Genomic DNA, 15633 nt, shown 5'->3' with positions numbered 1-15633 from the left:
TGACGTGCAGAAGCTGTCCCTGTTAGCTGGCTCGCTTGTCTGATGACAGCACAGAGGCAATCGGTGACGTGTGGCCGATGTCACTGCCGGCTGACTGTGACCTGCCCCTTGGTGGCAGGGGGCCAGCAGCCCCTCCCAAGGCCCCGGGTTATTGCGCAACCCTGCGCGGTGCTGTGCTAGCCTGCTCCCGGTTGGGCACGGTCGTCTTCTCCTGAGGTACCCTGTGTACCCCAAGGGCGCTGACGATGTCTTGTGCCTGGGAGAGAAGGTCCAAGCACTGCTCAGAACTCGGGGAAGTAGCTGCTTACGTCCCCGACCTCATTTTATCTGAGGACTTGAGGCACGAAGCCCGTTGCGTTTAGAATTTTCATGGAGTACTGCTCTTTGCAGACGTCTCAGGTGGGTCCAAGGCTTGTGAAGGGCGGGGGTTGAGAAGAAGTCAGAGACACGAGGCATTGGGGCTTTCTGGGCCTTTGGGAGCCCCGGTGCCACCTCTGGTGGAGAATGCATCAGAGGAGGCCTCTTTGCTGCTGCCATCTTCCACTTTGGGGGAAGTAGAGCTCAGAGGTGGCTGACGTCAGGAGGAACAAGGGGCTCCAAAAGAGGGGAGGCCTGGAAGAGGCCGGGAGTCGGCTAGTTGGGCTCAGCAGAGGTACCCAGTGCTAGGCACTCCTCCACGGGCTGCAAGAGCGCGTGGGCCAGGGGCCCCTGCTCCAGGCTGTGTGGTGTGGGAGAAGGCACGCTGCCGGGAGCAGTGGCCAATGTGAGAGTGGTGGTTTCTCTTGGGTGGTCCAGGCTTGTTGTCACAAGCCAGGTCAGGGCACGATGTAATGCGCACGCTCTCTGAGGTGGGAGCGTGAAGCTGGCGGCCATGTAGGCACCTGCTGATTCCTCTGTGCCTGTTTGTGCCTCTTTGAGGTTTCACTGCTCTGACAGAGAAGTTTAGCCAGAGCGTCAGCCTCGAGCGGGGTGCGGACGAGCTAACGCAAACGCTCAATGACTACATGGGCGACATTGTGGAGGGTAAGTGCCGTTCTGCAGGACTGTCTGGGACGGTGCCATGAGGCTGCTCTTTGGGAGAGCAGAGAGGTGCGCTAGGCAGCCTCCTTGCGCGTGCTGGGGGTTTCTGTGGGCGCTGAGGGCCACCGAGAGAGCTGGGCTCTTGTGCTGGGGGACACTGGTGCTGAGGAATGGGTGTGTTATCTTCACTAGCTCCTTTGGGCAGTGCCCAGTACCGTAGGCACCAGTGCTGTGGTGCCTGTGAGCAGTGTAGAGGCGGGGCTGGAGCTGTGCCTTCCTGAATGGTGCCCCACCAGGCAGCACTGCCCTTGTGCTGCTTGGGCAGCAGAGTGGCTGCTTCTGTGGCTTGCTTGAAGAAGGTGCAGAGGCAACTCTTCTTTTGCTTTCTTTCGCCTGCAGAGCTGCTGGGCTTTGGAGGAGACATCTTGAAGTTTGCAGGTATGTATTTCTAAATGAAACTTCTCTCTGTCTGCTGCCACTGCAGAGGCGTGCTAGGAGAGAGGACAGAGTGAGCTGTGAGCTGGCAAAGCCCAGAGGGGAGGCTCTGTGGGCATGCAGGTGCTCCTGGGGAGCTGCCATCGCGGGCCCCAAGCGGGAAACTGCAGTGGGACAGGGCTGGTGTGGAGGTGTTGGGGAGGCAGCCTGGGAGCTTGGGGGTTGAGGCAGCATGGTAGGAAGGAGGGGATGAGAGAGGCCTCTCATCTCTGCCCTGAGTGGGACCAGCTGCGGGGGTGCCCGTGTTCCTGTAGCCACACTGTGCACCTTCATCCTCTGTGGCTGCTGTTGTAGCTGGCCTGGGGGAGGGGAAGGCATCCCTGTGCCCAGAGAGCTGTAGCTGAGGAGGAGGCCTTCCGACGAGTGCATCTTCCTCAGCACGCCTGCCAGTTCCTGCTGTCCGTGCAGGGGGTGCAGCTCAGGGAGCGTCAGGTCTCACGAGAGCCTTCCCCCGTTCCCCTGCTTTCTGCAGGGGATGCTGTACTGGTGCTGTGGAGAGTGAGGGAAACACAGCTGAGAGACACCATCAGCCTGGTGCTGCAGTGCTGCCGGCAAATCCAGGAGAAGTACAGCGTCCGTGACACAGACGTGGGTCTGAAGCTCCGACTGAAGATAGGTATGGGGTGTGCTGGACTAGCTGTGCCGTGTGTGGCTCCATGGCCTTGTGCAGTGCCACAGGGTGCTTTTCCGCCTGGGGGAGAGGTGGTGATCCCTTGTGGGGCCAGGGAAACCTTCTGCCTGGAAGGCTGTTGTGTGCTCTCAGGCAGCTGCTTACAAGCTGCCTGCACGCACCCTGAGCAGATGGCCAGCAAAGGTGCTGGTGTGCTGGGCCTCTGGGGTGCTGTGGCTGTGAAGACTTTGTCAGTGTCAGCTTCACGTGCCTCTTCCTAGGCACCCGTTTCAGGCCCCTCTGTTGGCAGGCCCCACTTTGTACCCCCTCCCCATCGACACTCCAGCTGGACTCCGTAATGAAGGACTGGTGCCTCCAGCTGAAGCAGCTGAGAGCAGGAGCCTGTCTCCAGGGTTGAGCTTGAAACGGAGCCTGTGGAGAGCTGCCGCCGCGGGATGCTGCGGAGGTGCAAGTGCTCTGCGCCTCAGTTGTGCTTGTCTCTCCCCAGGGATCTCTGCAGGGCACATGTCGCTGCTGACTGTGGGAGACCGCAAGGAGCAGCACTTCCTGATCCTTGGCAAGGCCGTGGGTGAGGTCTGGCAGGCGCAAAACCTTGCAAGTGCAAGTGATGTTATCCTGTCAGCCAGCTACTGGGAGCTCTGTAACCAGAGCCAGGTGAAGAGCAAGAGAGTGAAAGGCCAAGGAGCTGTGAAGGTGGGTGAGATGGCCTCTAGAGCTGTTTGGGGCACCTGGAGCTGGTGGTGAGGGAGGAAGGTGTGTGAAGGCTGAGGAGATGGGCGTTGTGGGGGCTGTAGCTGTAAAGAGGAGGTGGAGAGCTGTAGCTGTTGCCCTTCCAGCCGAGGGTTAGCTGTGGATTGTGCTTGCTGGGTTTGCGGTGGGGTCAGGAGGGAGTGTCAGGGTTTGGCCCTGCTGGGGTCGTGGCGGTGTTCTGTAGACGTCGGGGTGCGTGGCTGATGGCTGCACAGCTCGTGTGCTGCTGATGCCAGCGTTTGTCCCGGTGCAAATCCAGCAAGGTGGCTTTGCTACACGGGGATCTTCTCCTCTTCTCTGGGAAGCGAGGGCGGGATGGAGGGAGGGTAGGACGCGTGCCCTGGGACTCCTGGGGAGGCCGATGGCAGTGCTTCTGCTGCGTGTGCCTCCAGGTTACAGGCGTGCAGCGGATGTCTGTGTCGGAGCGCGAAGACCTTTTCTCCAAGTTCACACGAGCCCAGCTGAACTGCCGTTCTCCGGAAATGCCAGGTGAGTGCTCCGGCTTTGCCTTGTTCTGTGCCTGCCCAGAAAGATGGGGACTGGCTTGCGGAGGGGCCGCTGGGGCCTGGCCTCTGCCCTCTCCCCCTTGCAGTTAGTTAGTGGTTGTGCTTGGGGCGCAGCTGCGCTGCAGCAGAGGCACTGGCTGCTTCCTGCTGCTTCCAGGGGCTGCTGTGGCTGAGCACCTGCAAGAGGAACACATGGGCAAAGGGCGGAGGACCTTGCTCCCCGAGTTGCAGTGCCAGCCCCTGCTTTGCGAGGCCCCCGTAGCCAGGCTCGTAGCGCCCTGCTGCCAGTGACCGCGTGCATTTTCCTTGCGTAGGCGTCCTGAGGCCTGCTGTTACCTTGGCCCCTCATCGTGCTCAGGGGAAAGTGCTGAGGAAGTATATCCCAGCCAGTGTCCTGCGCAAGGTATGGCCACGAGTGCTGGGAGGTGCCTTTTAGGGGAGAGGGAGGGGAGAAGGAGATGTGTGTTGCAGAGCGGCAGTTCTCAAGACAGCAGGTAAGGCAAAGAAAATGCCCCCGTATGCAAAAACCTGGGAAAGGAGTGCTGCAGGGGCCAGAAACCTGCCGACTGTGTGCTCCTGCAGAGAGCGCCGGGGGTGAGGGCGGGGTGGATTGCCCTCTGCATTTTCCACTGCTGTTGTTCTGGCCATGGCCCCAGGGTAAGAGAGGGATGCCTCCGGAGCAGTGACAGCATTGCTGAGGGTGGCCCCTTGTGTCCATCCATGCCCAGTGCCTTCTTGCACCGTTGCGTGTCTGCCTCGCGCAGGCTGACGCCTGCTTTGCGCTGCGAGGAGGCTTTCTGCATTCCTCTGAGAGCGCCCGCTGCTGCCGCTCTGTGCGCTCTGCCTTGGTATCTGCTGCAGGCAGGAAGCGCCCAGGGCGAGCTGGCTGGTGGAGGTGGCCCGCTGCTGTCTTCCAGATTGACGACAGACAGCCCCTGGCGTGCCTATCCGAGCTGCGGCCGGTCACCTGCCTCTTTGTGAAGCTGCAGTTTGCTGCCAAGGTCAACCTAACGCAAATCTGCAAGGCTATCCAGGACAGCAGCGTGCTGATTTCGGAGATCCTCCGTCCTCACAAGGGCGAAATCAACAAAATCTCCATGTTTGATAAGGTGAGCGTGGAGGAGCAGTGCCCCCGCGCACGAGGGCGAGGGTGGTGGTGGAGAGGAGGGAAGCGGCTCTGTCTCTCGTGCGGTGGGGAGAGGAGAAGCAGCTCTGCCTCGGCGTTGGGAGCGGTACCCTGTGTCCTGGGGTTGCCCTGAAGCTCTGCTGCTGTCGGCGGAGGCTGGAGTCTCAGGGCGGGAAGGGTTTGGTGCAGGCGTTGCGGCAAGGTGTGCTGTCTCTGTCCTCGGCAGGGCTGCACGCTGCTGTGTGTGTTTGGCCTCCCTGGAGGAAAGCTGCCCTGCGAGAGCGTTTGCGCCCTGGAAAGCGCGATTAAAATCTCCACCGCCTGCTCCAGGAGGCTGGGGAAAATCGAGTGAGTGGGGAGGCGTGCTGCCTGGGACGGCCTGGGGCGGGGGGTGCGGAGGGGTGCCAGAGCGCCTGGCTGCTCTGCACACGCAGCCCGCTCAAGCTGGCGTGTCCGCTGCCGGGCTCTGCCCGTCCCTGAGGCCTGTGCTGCCGGGGCAGACGGCAGAGCGCGGGGACGTGGGGAAGGGGCGGCGGTGGGCAGGCAGGACTGCGCACGGGCGCTGCTGATCCCTGCTGCTCTGCCTGCGCCTCAGGGCAGTGTCCGTGGGGGTCACCAGCGGGACGGCGTTCTGCGGAGTCGTCGGCCACCGCGTGAGGCACGAGTACACAGGTACGAGGTGTCCGTCTGCGGAGCGGGTGCCCGGGCCGCGTCCATGACAGGAAGAGGCAGAGTGTCGGGGAAGAAGCTGTGGGCCCTGGGCGCCGGACCAGGACGAGGGCTTGGCCTGCGGCGGTGCGTCGGGACCGGCGGAGGCGGAGCGGGTCCCGCCGTACGACGGGGGACGGGCTGTGAGCCTCCTTGTTGCTCTCGCTCGTGCTCAGAAGGGTTTTGTGCTGGCCTGTGCTGCAGGAGATGCAGCCGGCAGCCTGGAAGGGTGGTGCGGGTTGCTCTCCTGAGGACGTCAACGCGTGCTCTCTCTCTGTGGCAGTCATGGGCCAGAAGGTGAACCTGGCTGCCCGGCTGATGGAGCACTACCCGGGGCTGGTGTCCTGCGATGCGGCGACCTACGCAGCATCCCGGCTGCCCCAGTCTTACTTCAAGGAGCTGCCGAAGGCCCAGATGAAGGGGGTTGGCGATCCTGGCACTGTCTATCAGTACCTGGGGATGTCGCAGAAGCTGTGAGTGTGCTCTTTGAGCAGGCTGCCTGGGGGCGTGGAGGCACACAGGGTGCAGCTTTGGGCAAAAAGCTGTGCAGAAAGAGGCCAAGCTGCTGCCCTCCCCAGGCCTCCCACCGCTGTGGCTGAGAAGAGGGAAAGCCATAGCATGGCCGTGCTTTTTGCCTGTTCACCTTGGTGCCTGTTGCTGTTGGGAGAGTGGGAGTGATGGTGCAGGGGTGGAGAGGGCTCTCAGGAGTCGTGCCCAGAGGGGCCTGTCAGCCCCTGCCCAAAAGGCTTGCAACTCTGCTTTCTGCCCTGTGCTTGCTTGCTGGCATGCAAGTGGCAATGCAGTGACAATTGTGACCCACCCAGGGGGTATTATCTCGGCTGCTTCTGAGCAGGAAGCTCTTGGAAAGCACTTTGGTCTGTGCTGGTCCCCTGGGAAAATGTGGGTGGCCGGGCCTGTCTTCCTGCTCACTTGCTGGTGAAACTGGAGCTGTTCCTCTCGGCCAGGCTTGTAGGTTCTCTTTGGATGATGTTTTGGCCTCTGTTGCTTGCACGTTGATAGCGTGTGCTGTGCCAGTGTGGTCAGAAGCCCTTGGGCTTCTGTGTGCTGGAAGTTTTCCCTGTGCTTGTTTGGTGTTTGCACTCTCTGCTGAATGAGCGTGAACTTTGGTGGTGGGAGCGTGGCCAGGCTGCCATTATGCTCAAAGGAAGAGCGGGTAGGCAAGAGTGTGTCCTCAGCTGCACGCATGACTCTCTGTCCTCTAGCTTCTTCCTCCTTCACTGACTTTTGTTTTTCTCTCCCCCTGCTAGCATATTTGGCATGGATCTTACGGAGGAGAGGTCAGAGTACGGCCCCTTGCTCGGTAGGTGAATGCCTTGCTCTTGTGTATGCCCATTTCTTGCCCTTGGTAGCTGCTAGTACCAGCCTGGGAATGGAGATGCTTTTGCAAGGGATGGTGTTGCCTGCAGTGGCCATCAGGTTTGGGCTCATAGCTCGTTCGTAAGGTTGGAGTTGGGCCAGCAGTGGAGGTGGGAATCAGAGTGAGACGCCTAGTGCTTCCTGCCTTCCTGCACCGTTCGCGTGTCAGGAGCTTTCAAGAACGCAGTTGCTCCCAGGCTCCAGCAGGAAGGTGGGGCTGTGAGTGCCCTAAGGCAGGCCTAGCTGCAGAATTGTAGCTGTTGGGGTGGGAAGGAGCCCTGGGTGCGGGCAGGCTCGCAGGTGCGGTGGAGGGAAGGTGCAGTGGCAGCAAGAGGGGAGGCTGCCCAATGTTGTTGGCTTTTGAGCTCGCTACAGCAGCTTGCTTTTTGTCTGCGTTCACAGGTCGCGAGAAGGAAATTGCCCTCTTTGAAAGTGCCTTGAAAGCCTACAGGACTTGTCACGAAAGCAGCATCCTAGCATTTGAGGGAGTGCTTGGCTCTGGAAAGAGCCATTTACTCACTGAGCTGGCATCTTTAGGCCAGGCTGCTGGCCACAGGTGAGTGTTTTGGAGCGCTACGTGTGGGACACTTCCCTTGCCCATCCACTGATGTTCGTGGCATCCTCGAGCCCCTCTGCTAGTGCTGCTGGCCGTTGGCCTGCAGCATCCCTGAAAAGCCTCCTGGAGCCGCTGGTATGGAGCAGCTGCACGCTCTCCTACTACGTCTCGCGGGAGCTGGAAGTGGCTTCTGGAGCCAGGGCTGTTGCTCTTGCAAACTTAGGCCAGGCTGCAAGGGCTGGCAAGAGCCCAAGCTGTGTGCTTTTCATGCAGCTGGAGAGTAAAGAGAAGAAAGATGCTGGGGGAGGCGGGAGTGGTGTGGTGGAGCTGCCAGAGAAAGGCTGCTTGCCCTTGGGCTTCTATCCCCAAAGGCCCCTGGGGCGGCCAAGCCTTCCCGTAGTATAGGAGGCAGATGGCAAAGCTGTGGCATTCAAACACAAAGGCCCAACTTGCTCAGTCCTTGCTTCTTCAGCTGGCAAGTTGCTGAGCAGGGGGAGGTGCTGAGAGCTGTGGAGACACCGGGTGTGGTGGTGGCTCTGCCAGGGGCTTGGCAGCAATTGCCCCTCTGTGGCTTTTCCTTGTAAGACGCGGGAAAAGCTTGGCCCTCTGTGAAGCACTTGGAGGTGTGTGGAAGAAGAGTCCGTCTGGGGCTGTGTGTCCAGAGCTCCCTTGCAGACAGCCCTGGATGACGTGCCTCTTCTCTGACAGTTTTGCCTTGGAAGTCTGCAGCTCTTTGCATTGCTCTCTGAATCTCGGTCCCTTTTGCTTTTGCGTGGCAGGGTAGTGGCTGTGGAACTGACAGAGCTAAACCTGAAGCAGGTCTACTCTGCCCTCCGTATGGTGCTGGCCATGGCCCTGGGCCTGCAGGCATGTCAATCGTGCAGTGCCAGACAGCTTGTGCTGCAGACAAAGCTCCAAGGGCTGATGGCAGAGAGCAGCTACTGCCTCCTCAACGACGTCTTCCTCGTTAAGGTGAGAGCGAGGCCCTCTCTGGCCCTGGCAAAGGGCTGCTTGTGAGCTTTTGTAGTTTGGAGGCTCTGGTGGGGAGTCGCTTGGCTGCCTGGAGGGAAGAGCAGGGGCATATAGCGCAGGCTTCTGTTCCTGAGCACGGTGGGCAAAAGGCACTGAAGAGCAGCTTGGAGATGGGGCTGATGACCTTGTGTTGAGCTGAGTGCTGTGTGAGTGGTCTGCTGCCTCCCGGAGCTGCCATCACAAGCGAACAAGCAGAGGGCTTCTGTTCTCAGCTCCCGGGGGTATCCGCACTGTGTTGTCTCCTTGCAGCTGTGTTGGGGAGAGGGCTGATGGTGAGGCCAGGAGAGGTATTTTGCTGGGTTGGTGTTGTGTGGTGGGTAGGTGTGCTTCAAGCCCTGGAAGGCTGTTTCTCTATGACTGTGCTTTTCTGGGCAGTTTCCCCTCTCGACGGCAGTTTCCCAGATGAGTGGCACTCAAAGGCAAATGGAGCTGGAGTTGGTTTTGAAGAAAGTGCTCCAGAAGGTGAGCTCTTCTCTCCCTCGGGTGTCAGAGAAAGACACCAATGCCACAGGCGGAGGCTTCAGGAGGAGAGTGGTGGGAGCTGGCGGGAGGACGATGTACCTGAGTCCTTACCCTTCAGAGCCCAAGCACCCCTGCCCATACCCCCGATACCTTTCCTCCCATAAAGTTGGTGGGCACGTGCTCGGGAGGAGCAACAAGGTTCCTGTGTAGTACAAGATGCCTTAAAGTCTCAGAGAAATTGCAAGCCAGTAAGATTCTGCATTCCTAAGTAGCTGGGGAGAGGAAAGAGGCTTCAGAGCGTTCTCTCCGTCTCTCTCTCACCCTCTCTTTCTGGAGAGGGAGGGAAAGAGGCCAAAGTTGCTGCTATGGAAGCTACTTGAGAACCCATCAGAACTCCCCCAGAGCAAGCTGTTTGTTTCAGACTGTTGAAGAAGATGGCGTTGTATTTGTCATCGACAACGCCCACTGCATCGACTCTCCCTCCTGGAGTCTTATGCGGAGCGTGCTCAGGGATGTCTCGATCTTCGTGGTGATGAGCTTCACTGCCAGTCACTGTAGAAGACAGAGGCTTTGCCAAGCTGCCGTAGACATCCTGAAGTTGCAGAAAACCAGTTGTGTTCGTCTGGGAGAGCTGAAGCCTTCCGCTGTAGTGCAGAAAGCCTGCCAGGCGCTTGGAGTTGTCAGCCTGCCCCAGGATCTAGAGACGTAAGTCACAGGCAGGGCCCGTGAGCTCTTGCTGAGAGCTTGAAGCTGTGCAGAGAGCCAAAGGGAATGAAGCCCTAGAAAAGGCAGTGCAGAGCTTCTAGGAGGGCCAGTGCCTCTAGCCAGTGGGACATACTGGCAGTTGTGAGCTGCGAGTGGGCAGCTGCCTAGGCACAGAGCACAGGAGGTGTCCAGCCTTCTGTGTTGCACTGGAAGGCAGGAAGGAAGTGGTCCTGCATGCTGGCATGGCTCAGGGGTGGCAAAGGCATTAGTCTGCATGGTGAGGCTTTGCGGGGCGATTCACGGGGGCAAAGGTTCTCACCGGTGCCGTAGAGCATCGAGGCTGTTGGGGACACGAGGGACAAGGCTTGCTTGGGGCTCTATCTGCACTGCTTTTCCCGAGGATTCCAGCAAAGGCTGTATCTTCCAGGTGACTCAGGCCCCAAAGCCCGTGGGAGTCGTGGCCCTTTCAGAAGTGAGGTGGATCTGTGGTGAAGACGTTGGTTTCTGTGCTCTGCCCAAGTGGCTCAGCACCCACCTGAAACATGTGCGTGTGCGCCTGCCTTTGCCTGTGTCAGTGAGTGCTGGATGTGCTCCTTTGCAGGTTGCTGACGCAAAGAAGCTACGGCATCCCCTATTACTGTGAGGAACTGCTGCGCTACCTTCTTGGCCACGACATGCTCTTGTTCCACCCACTGGGGAAGGATGAGAAACGAGAGGACAAGTGGGAGAGCCTCTTCAGTAAGCACCTTTGCGGCCGACTGCCTAGTTGCTGTGCTGCATTTTCCCCAGTGCATTCTTGCCCGAGGCTTCCCCTGTGAACTTGGCACTGTCAGCTCTTGCAGCCATAGAGATCATGGTGTGGATCAGGTGTGGGTTTGTACAGGCCTTGCTGCTGGGACAGCCCAAGCCGAGGCAGGGGAGTTCTGGTGTCTTTGAGAGGACAAGCAAGGGTGCCGTGGCAGACAATTTCAAAGGAGGAGCAGAGCCGCTGCCTGGCACTCAGACGAGTGCTGGTCTTGTCGTGAACTCATAGGAACGCAGGTGCTTCTTCTGGGCCAGTGTGCTGAGTCCTGTGGCTGGAACATTCCTTGTGCGCAGCCACAGGGCTGGATTGAGTCCGTCAGTGACACATGGTGCCAGGTGCTGTAAGGCCTGCTAGGGGTGAATGCTGAAGGGTTGAGGTTGGAGGGAGCTGAGGGATGTGTGGTGGGAGGCATTTAGAGGACCAGACAGAGGGCCTGAAGAGTTCAGTGTGTTAGCGAAAACACTTGAGGGCAAGGGAAGGCAAATGGATGCCTGGAGTCCACAACGCCTGGTCTGCTGCTTCAAGGAGAGCTCCTGCTGGGGTCAGGCTCTTCTCTATATGGGTATACGGCATTGGTGCACTTTATGTTCCTGCCGCACACCGTGTTTGTTGGTCAGAAAAAACTTCTCCATCAGCCGGTGGTCTGAGGACTCTGGCTTTTGTGAGCCCCTGCTGTCCTTCTCCTCTGCCTTATAGGCCAAAGCGTAGTTTGAAGCCTGCCTGAAGGGGTGGGAAAGAGCAATTTCTGTCCCTGAGCACAGCTGCTTATGAAGCTCCGTGTGCGGGGCGAGGGCAGGCAGGCGCAGAGCAGCCTGACCGCAGGCTGGCATTGGGCATGCTCTGGCTAAAGAGAGAGAGAGATTAAACACAAGACCCCGGCTAGGCACAAAGCGGGGCATGCTGCTTCTGCCTCTAGCATGCCCCACGCGGGTGGATTTTCATGGGGACGTCGGAGGTGCTGCTGTCTGACCTGTGGAAAATCCCTTCTTTGGCCCTTTGAGTCGCCGCCCAAATTCTTGGGATACCCTGGAGAACTCTGCTCTCTGGCCGATGTAGGCGTGTTATTTAAGAGGCATTGGAATGTGCATGTATTTCCCTGGGCAAAAGGCAAAGAAGGTCACTTGCCAAGAAGTCTGACATCAAACCCAGCAGAGGCGAGGCACAGGCCTTGGGAACTTGAATGCCAAAGTGTGAAAGCCCCCAAAGGTGCTACTAAGTGAAGGCAGCAGTGGTAACACGACCTAGGGATGAATGCCGACCAGCTTGCCACGGCTCTGGCAGCATCCCTGAGTGACCCCCGATTTTGCATTTGCACTGGCAAGGTGCCTGCCTCTGGGATGACAGCAACACTGCTGCCTTCTGCCTTGAGGCGTTGCCTCCCCAGTCAGGAGGTCTGGAGCCTTTGACTTGGGAGTGTTTGGGGAAACTGCCTGGCAATAGCTAATGTTAGGGAAAGGCTATGAAACAAAGGTATGCAAGGGAAGTGCTTTGCTCGTCTTAGCGAGCATGTTTGGTGCAGGCCAAGTGCATCAGCCCACCTGAGGCAGGCCTTGTTCCAGCTGAGGTGGATTTTGGAGTGTTTGCAAGCAGGAAGTCATGACATGAATTGTCTCCCTTTGCTAATCGCTTTCTCCTGCTCCCTTGTGCCGCTCAGCTTCTGTAACGGAGGCTTCAACCATCGCAGCAGCACGGAGCTCCAGCGCGGGGAAGGACCGCAGGGTGTGCACCATGAGGCCGGATGTGACCCTGCAGAACACTGTACTTCCCCCTGCATTGAAAGGTGAGGGGCTGAGCTGCGCTGCGGCAGCTGGCAGCAGTGCTGGGTGCCTTTGCCAGGGCCCGAGGTGGAGAGTGTGGGCCTCGGTGTGCTGCAGAGTTGAGCCTCTCCCCTCTGGGACTCTGCTGGGCAGGTTGCTTTTGTGCCGTGGGATTGTCCACAGAGAAACCTGCATGTTGTCTGCTCTGAGTGGGGTGGGGTGGTCAGGGGCAGAGAAAGGAAGGTATTGGGAGCAGACTGTTCTCAGCAAGAGAAAATGCATTTCCAGGGGATATTTGTCATGGCTCTGACTGAGCTTTGAACTAGGCTTCGCACCTCATTGTTCTGTTTGTAATTTCTCCTGCTTGTGGGGGCCTCAAGGCACTGAAGCCCAACCAAAGCCATCTTGCGAATCTCTCTTTGCCTGTTGATTTCTGGGCTGGCCCCGAAATCACCCCATTTCTAGGGGGTGCTGGATGGGAAGCTGTGAATGAGCATGGCTGCCCTCGAGCTGAGCCCTGGCCGAATGCGGGTGGCAGAAATGTCCCCCATGCCCAGGTGTTCTTCTTGAAGGAGCTGCTTTGTCCAAGAAGGGGAAAGTCTTGTGTGACCAAGGGAAATGCGGGGTTGTGGGGAGCTCTGAGCTGGCCTCAGCGGTGCAGGAAAAGCTCTCTGTCTGTGTGCCCTGTGGACATAAATAGAGCGCAGAGCTGGCAAGCTGCATCCCCGGACATATGCATGTGCTGGATGCTGCCCTGCTCATCCATGGTGGGGGAGCGTTCGTCTGAGCATCTCTGCTTTCCCGCATCCTTGCTTCCTGTGAGTCAAGCAGGAGCAGAGGCATCTTGAAGACACGTGCCCTGGGTTGCAGTTGTCCAAGGGGCTGGGTCCCTAGGGAAGAATCTACCCTCTCGAGTGTTGCAGCTAATGCAGGCTGTGATGGTGGGGAGTGGGCAAGGGAGAGACGTGTGGCTTGCTTTTGGCAGGGATTGCGCTGGCTCAGCTGGACAGCATGAAGCCCTCGGAGCAGATGGTTCTGAAGTGTGCAGCCATCCTAGGGCCGCTGTTTAGCACGGAGCTGCTGTTCCACATCCTTCCCGGGTGGAGCAGGGCCAAGCTGAACAAGGCGCTGAATGCCCTGGTGAGATGCAACATCCTCAAGTGGCTGAATGCTGCCAAGGGGGCAGAAGAGAGCAGTGTTCCCACCGAGGGGTCAGGCACCTCTCTGGAGGAGGAGAGCGGTAAGAGGTGGTAAGGGGAGCCTGGGAGCGCTGCAGGCTGCTGCTGCCGCTGTCTGTGTCCCCGGTGGGGCTCCCCAGAGAATGCCCCCTGCCCGGAGGAGTTGTGTAATGCTCATGGCACCCCAGGGAGTTAGGGATGGGTTGTTAAAAGCTCTGACAAGTCCATTTCCGAGGAGCCTGTGCTTTGTGCTTTGTGCTGGAGGGCAATATTGCATTGAGGTGCTGCGAGTCCCTCTGCTGCCCTGCCTGCAAGCGCGGCTCATAGCCCATGTAGGAGAGGGAGTACGAAGGCCTGGACCTGCTGACCCAGCCTCCCGCTGTGTGCAGATGAGGGATTTAGTGTGCGTTGATCTTTATTGTCCCCTAGCGCCGGGGGAGCGTGGGAGGCTGGGAGTGTCTTGCAGAGTGGGCAGAAAGAGCTGGCTGTGTCTTGCTTCTGCGGCTGGCAGCATCCCCAGCTGCCGCCTGAGCGCAGCTGCACAGCCTGTTGGCAGGGAGAGCAGCCCGGCAGCCCGTTGCGCTGGCCGTGCTAGTGTGAGGAAGGCAAGGTGGGCCCTTCTGCTGTCTGGCCCGGAGGCTCTGAGTGCAGGAGCGCTGGTTTCCTGCCAAGGGCCTACGCCAAGGCCTGTCTTTCATGGTGCAGCTATGGCATGCCTGAGCTCTGGCCCCAGCTCTGGCCCCAGCTCTGGCCCCAGCTCTGGCTGATGGGAAGCCCCGTTGCCTTTCAGATGCCCAGAAGTCATCCGTGGAGGAGAGCAAGCAGAGGGCGAGGCTGGAGTCTGGCGTGCTGGCCTTTTGCGCCCCGCTGCTGCAGGAGGCTGCCTACGAGCTGTGGCCGAAGGGACAGAGGGTGGCCCTGCACCACAAGTGTGCGGCCTTCCTGGAGAGGCACGCGCACAAGTGCCAGTGCTGCGGGGGAGGCGACTTTGTTGCCTTCCACCGCTTGGCCTTGGGCAGCACGCAGGAGGCCGAGAGCGGAGAAGAGCATGGCAGCGACTGCTACTGGCGCAGCTGGGAGGCCTCCCTAGCGACCAGCGAGGAGATGAAGTCGGACGAGCTCCCCGCCTCTACGGGTATGCTGTGTGCCCTGCTCTGGAGCCTGGGTCCTGCCCACTCCTACTGCACACTTGTTTCACGCAAGCGTGGGGATGCTTCCAGTGCAAGGCGGATACTGTTGTAGGACTAGTTCATTTCTCCACTGAGCACAGCTCCACATGAGAGCGATGATGTGTCCACAGCGTAGCACCTTTCTCCCCTTGCGTGTCCACCTGCCATTTCCCAGAATTACGGGAGGGCAGCCCATCTCCTGGCAGAGGTGCACGCGTGGCTCAGCAGGCTGAGGTGTATTAGCTAGTGTGTCTAGTACACTTGGTGAAGCTGGGTTAAGTCTGGAGTCGAGCCCCACAGTGAAGGCAGATGTCAGGGAAGGAGGTGGAGAGGGAGCTGCCGCCAGAGCCTTTGTCTCTGCTCTTCCTCCCTTGGTGCTACAGAATGGCAAGAAGCAGCTCTACAGCATGTGCAGTGAGGAGGTGTTTAATGCCATGCTTTCTTTGCAGATGCTTCAAGTGGTGTACCAAAAGAGAAGAGCTGCTTGGAGGAGATTTTTCGGTGAGGAGCCAAGGTTTTGAAGATGATTTTTGGGGGCAGTGGGGTGAGGGTGTGCAGAGGAGATAAGCGGAGTTGCCAGCTTGGGCTGCCCGTTGTGAGTCTAGCATTGGCAAGAGCAGGCCTGTGAGAGGCAGCTGGGTTGAGATGGCCATGGGGATGCATATCTTTGGGGAAGCCATTGGGATCCCAGTGCTGATGGTGGTTTGGAGTGGAGCAGCCCTGGCTTTCTAGCTGTTAGAGAGCAATGTTGCAAGCTGTGCAGGGGCAAAGCAGCCCCTGGAGGCAGGGTGGCTTGTGGAAGGGGACAGAAATGCCAGCTGGTCTCCCTGCCTGCCTGAAAGAGCAGTGCTCCTCCAGAGCAGGGGCAGCAAAGGCGCCAACAGGATCGGTGCTCCTGCCGCTTTGTTACAGCTATGGCCAACGGAATGGCTTGCCATTGCTGAAAAGGGGAGCTGTTGCTTCTCATGCCAGTTCTGCCCTGCCTGAGTCCACTGTGCCTGTGCTCTGGGGCCCCCGGGCTCCTCAGAGTCCCCAGCATTTACTGGTCAATGTGCCCGCAGTGTCAGGGAACAAATCTTGCCAAAGCGTGCTGTGTGAGTGAGTTGTCCTGGCTTTGCTTGCCATGCAGGGAGAGCCAAAGGTCTTGAGGGAGGAGAGAAGGCGAGAGCGGAAGGGAGGAAGGAGCACAGGGGGAAGTCATAGCAATGATGGGGGGCTGAAGCCCACTCTGGAGTCAGTGGCGTCAGTTGTAAGCTGTGAGGGCCCAGGGAACTCTGGGTGCAGGTAACTGTTGTGTGGGGTAGAAAGAAGGACTGTGTGAGCTCCCTCAGCACGCCTGGGAAGGCTGTGCAACCC

The 15633-nt window shown here is 59.1% G+C and overlaps 1 protein-coding gene across 1 annotated transcript in view; it reads left to right on the top strand.

Annotated features, from left to right (window-relative positions):
- LOC134154550 (adenylate cyclase type 10-like) overlaps positions 1 to 15633 on the top strand; it is a 45046-nt gene that overhangs the window by 22521 nt on the left and 6892 nt on the right. The window contains exons 11-31 of the mRNA XM_062601223.1: positions 363 to 399; positions 919 to 1023; positions 1420 to 1458; positions 1988 to 2131; positions 2634 to 2839; positions 3289 to 3385; positions 3717 to 3805; positions 4320 to 4511; positions 4755 to 4876; positions 5124 to 5200; positions 5520 to 5709; positions 6505 to 6557; positions 7016 to 7169; positions 7949 to 8141; positions 8577 to 8663; positions 9085 to 9368; positions 9970 to 10106; positions 11828 to 11953; positions 12916 to 13170; positions 13899 to 14243; positions 14727 to 14778. Coding sequence (XP_062457207.1) covers positions 363 to 399; positions 919 to 1023; positions 1420 to 1458; positions 1988 to 2131; positions 2634 to 2839; positions 3289 to 3385; positions 3717 to 3805; positions 4320 to 4511; positions 4755 to 4876; positions 5124 to 5200; positions 5520 to 5709; positions 6505 to 6557; positions 7016 to 7169; positions 7949 to 8141; positions 8577 to 8663; positions 9085 to 9368; positions 9970 to 10106; positions 11828 to 11953; positions 12916 to 13170; positions 13899 to 14243; positions 14727 to 14778 — 2984 coding nt within the window. The remainder of the gene's footprint in view (positions 1 to 362; positions 400 to 918; positions 1024 to 1419; positions 1459 to 1987; positions 2132 to 2633; positions 2840 to 3288; positions 3386 to 3716; positions 3806 to 4319; positions 4512 to 4754; positions 4877 to 5123; positions 5201 to 5519; positions 5710 to 6504; positions 6558 to 7015; positions 7170 to 7948; positions 8142 to 8576; positions 8664 to 9084; positions 9369 to 9969; positions 10107 to 11827; positions 11954 to 12915; positions 13171 to 13898; positions 14244 to 14726; positions 14779 to 15633) is intronic.

This window comes from Rhea pennata, unplaced genomic scaffold (assembly GCF_028389875.1).
Source record: "Rhea pennata isolate bPtePen1 unplaced genomic scaffold, bPtePen1.pri scaffold_32, whole genome shotgun sequence".
In the NCBI taxonomy this organism is placed as follows: Eukaryota; Metazoa; Chordata; class Aves; order Rheiformes; family Rheidae; genus Rhea; species Rhea pennata.
The sequence above is the reverse complement of the archived record's forward strand: the minus strand, read 5'-3'. Positions and strand labels throughout refer to the sequence as shown.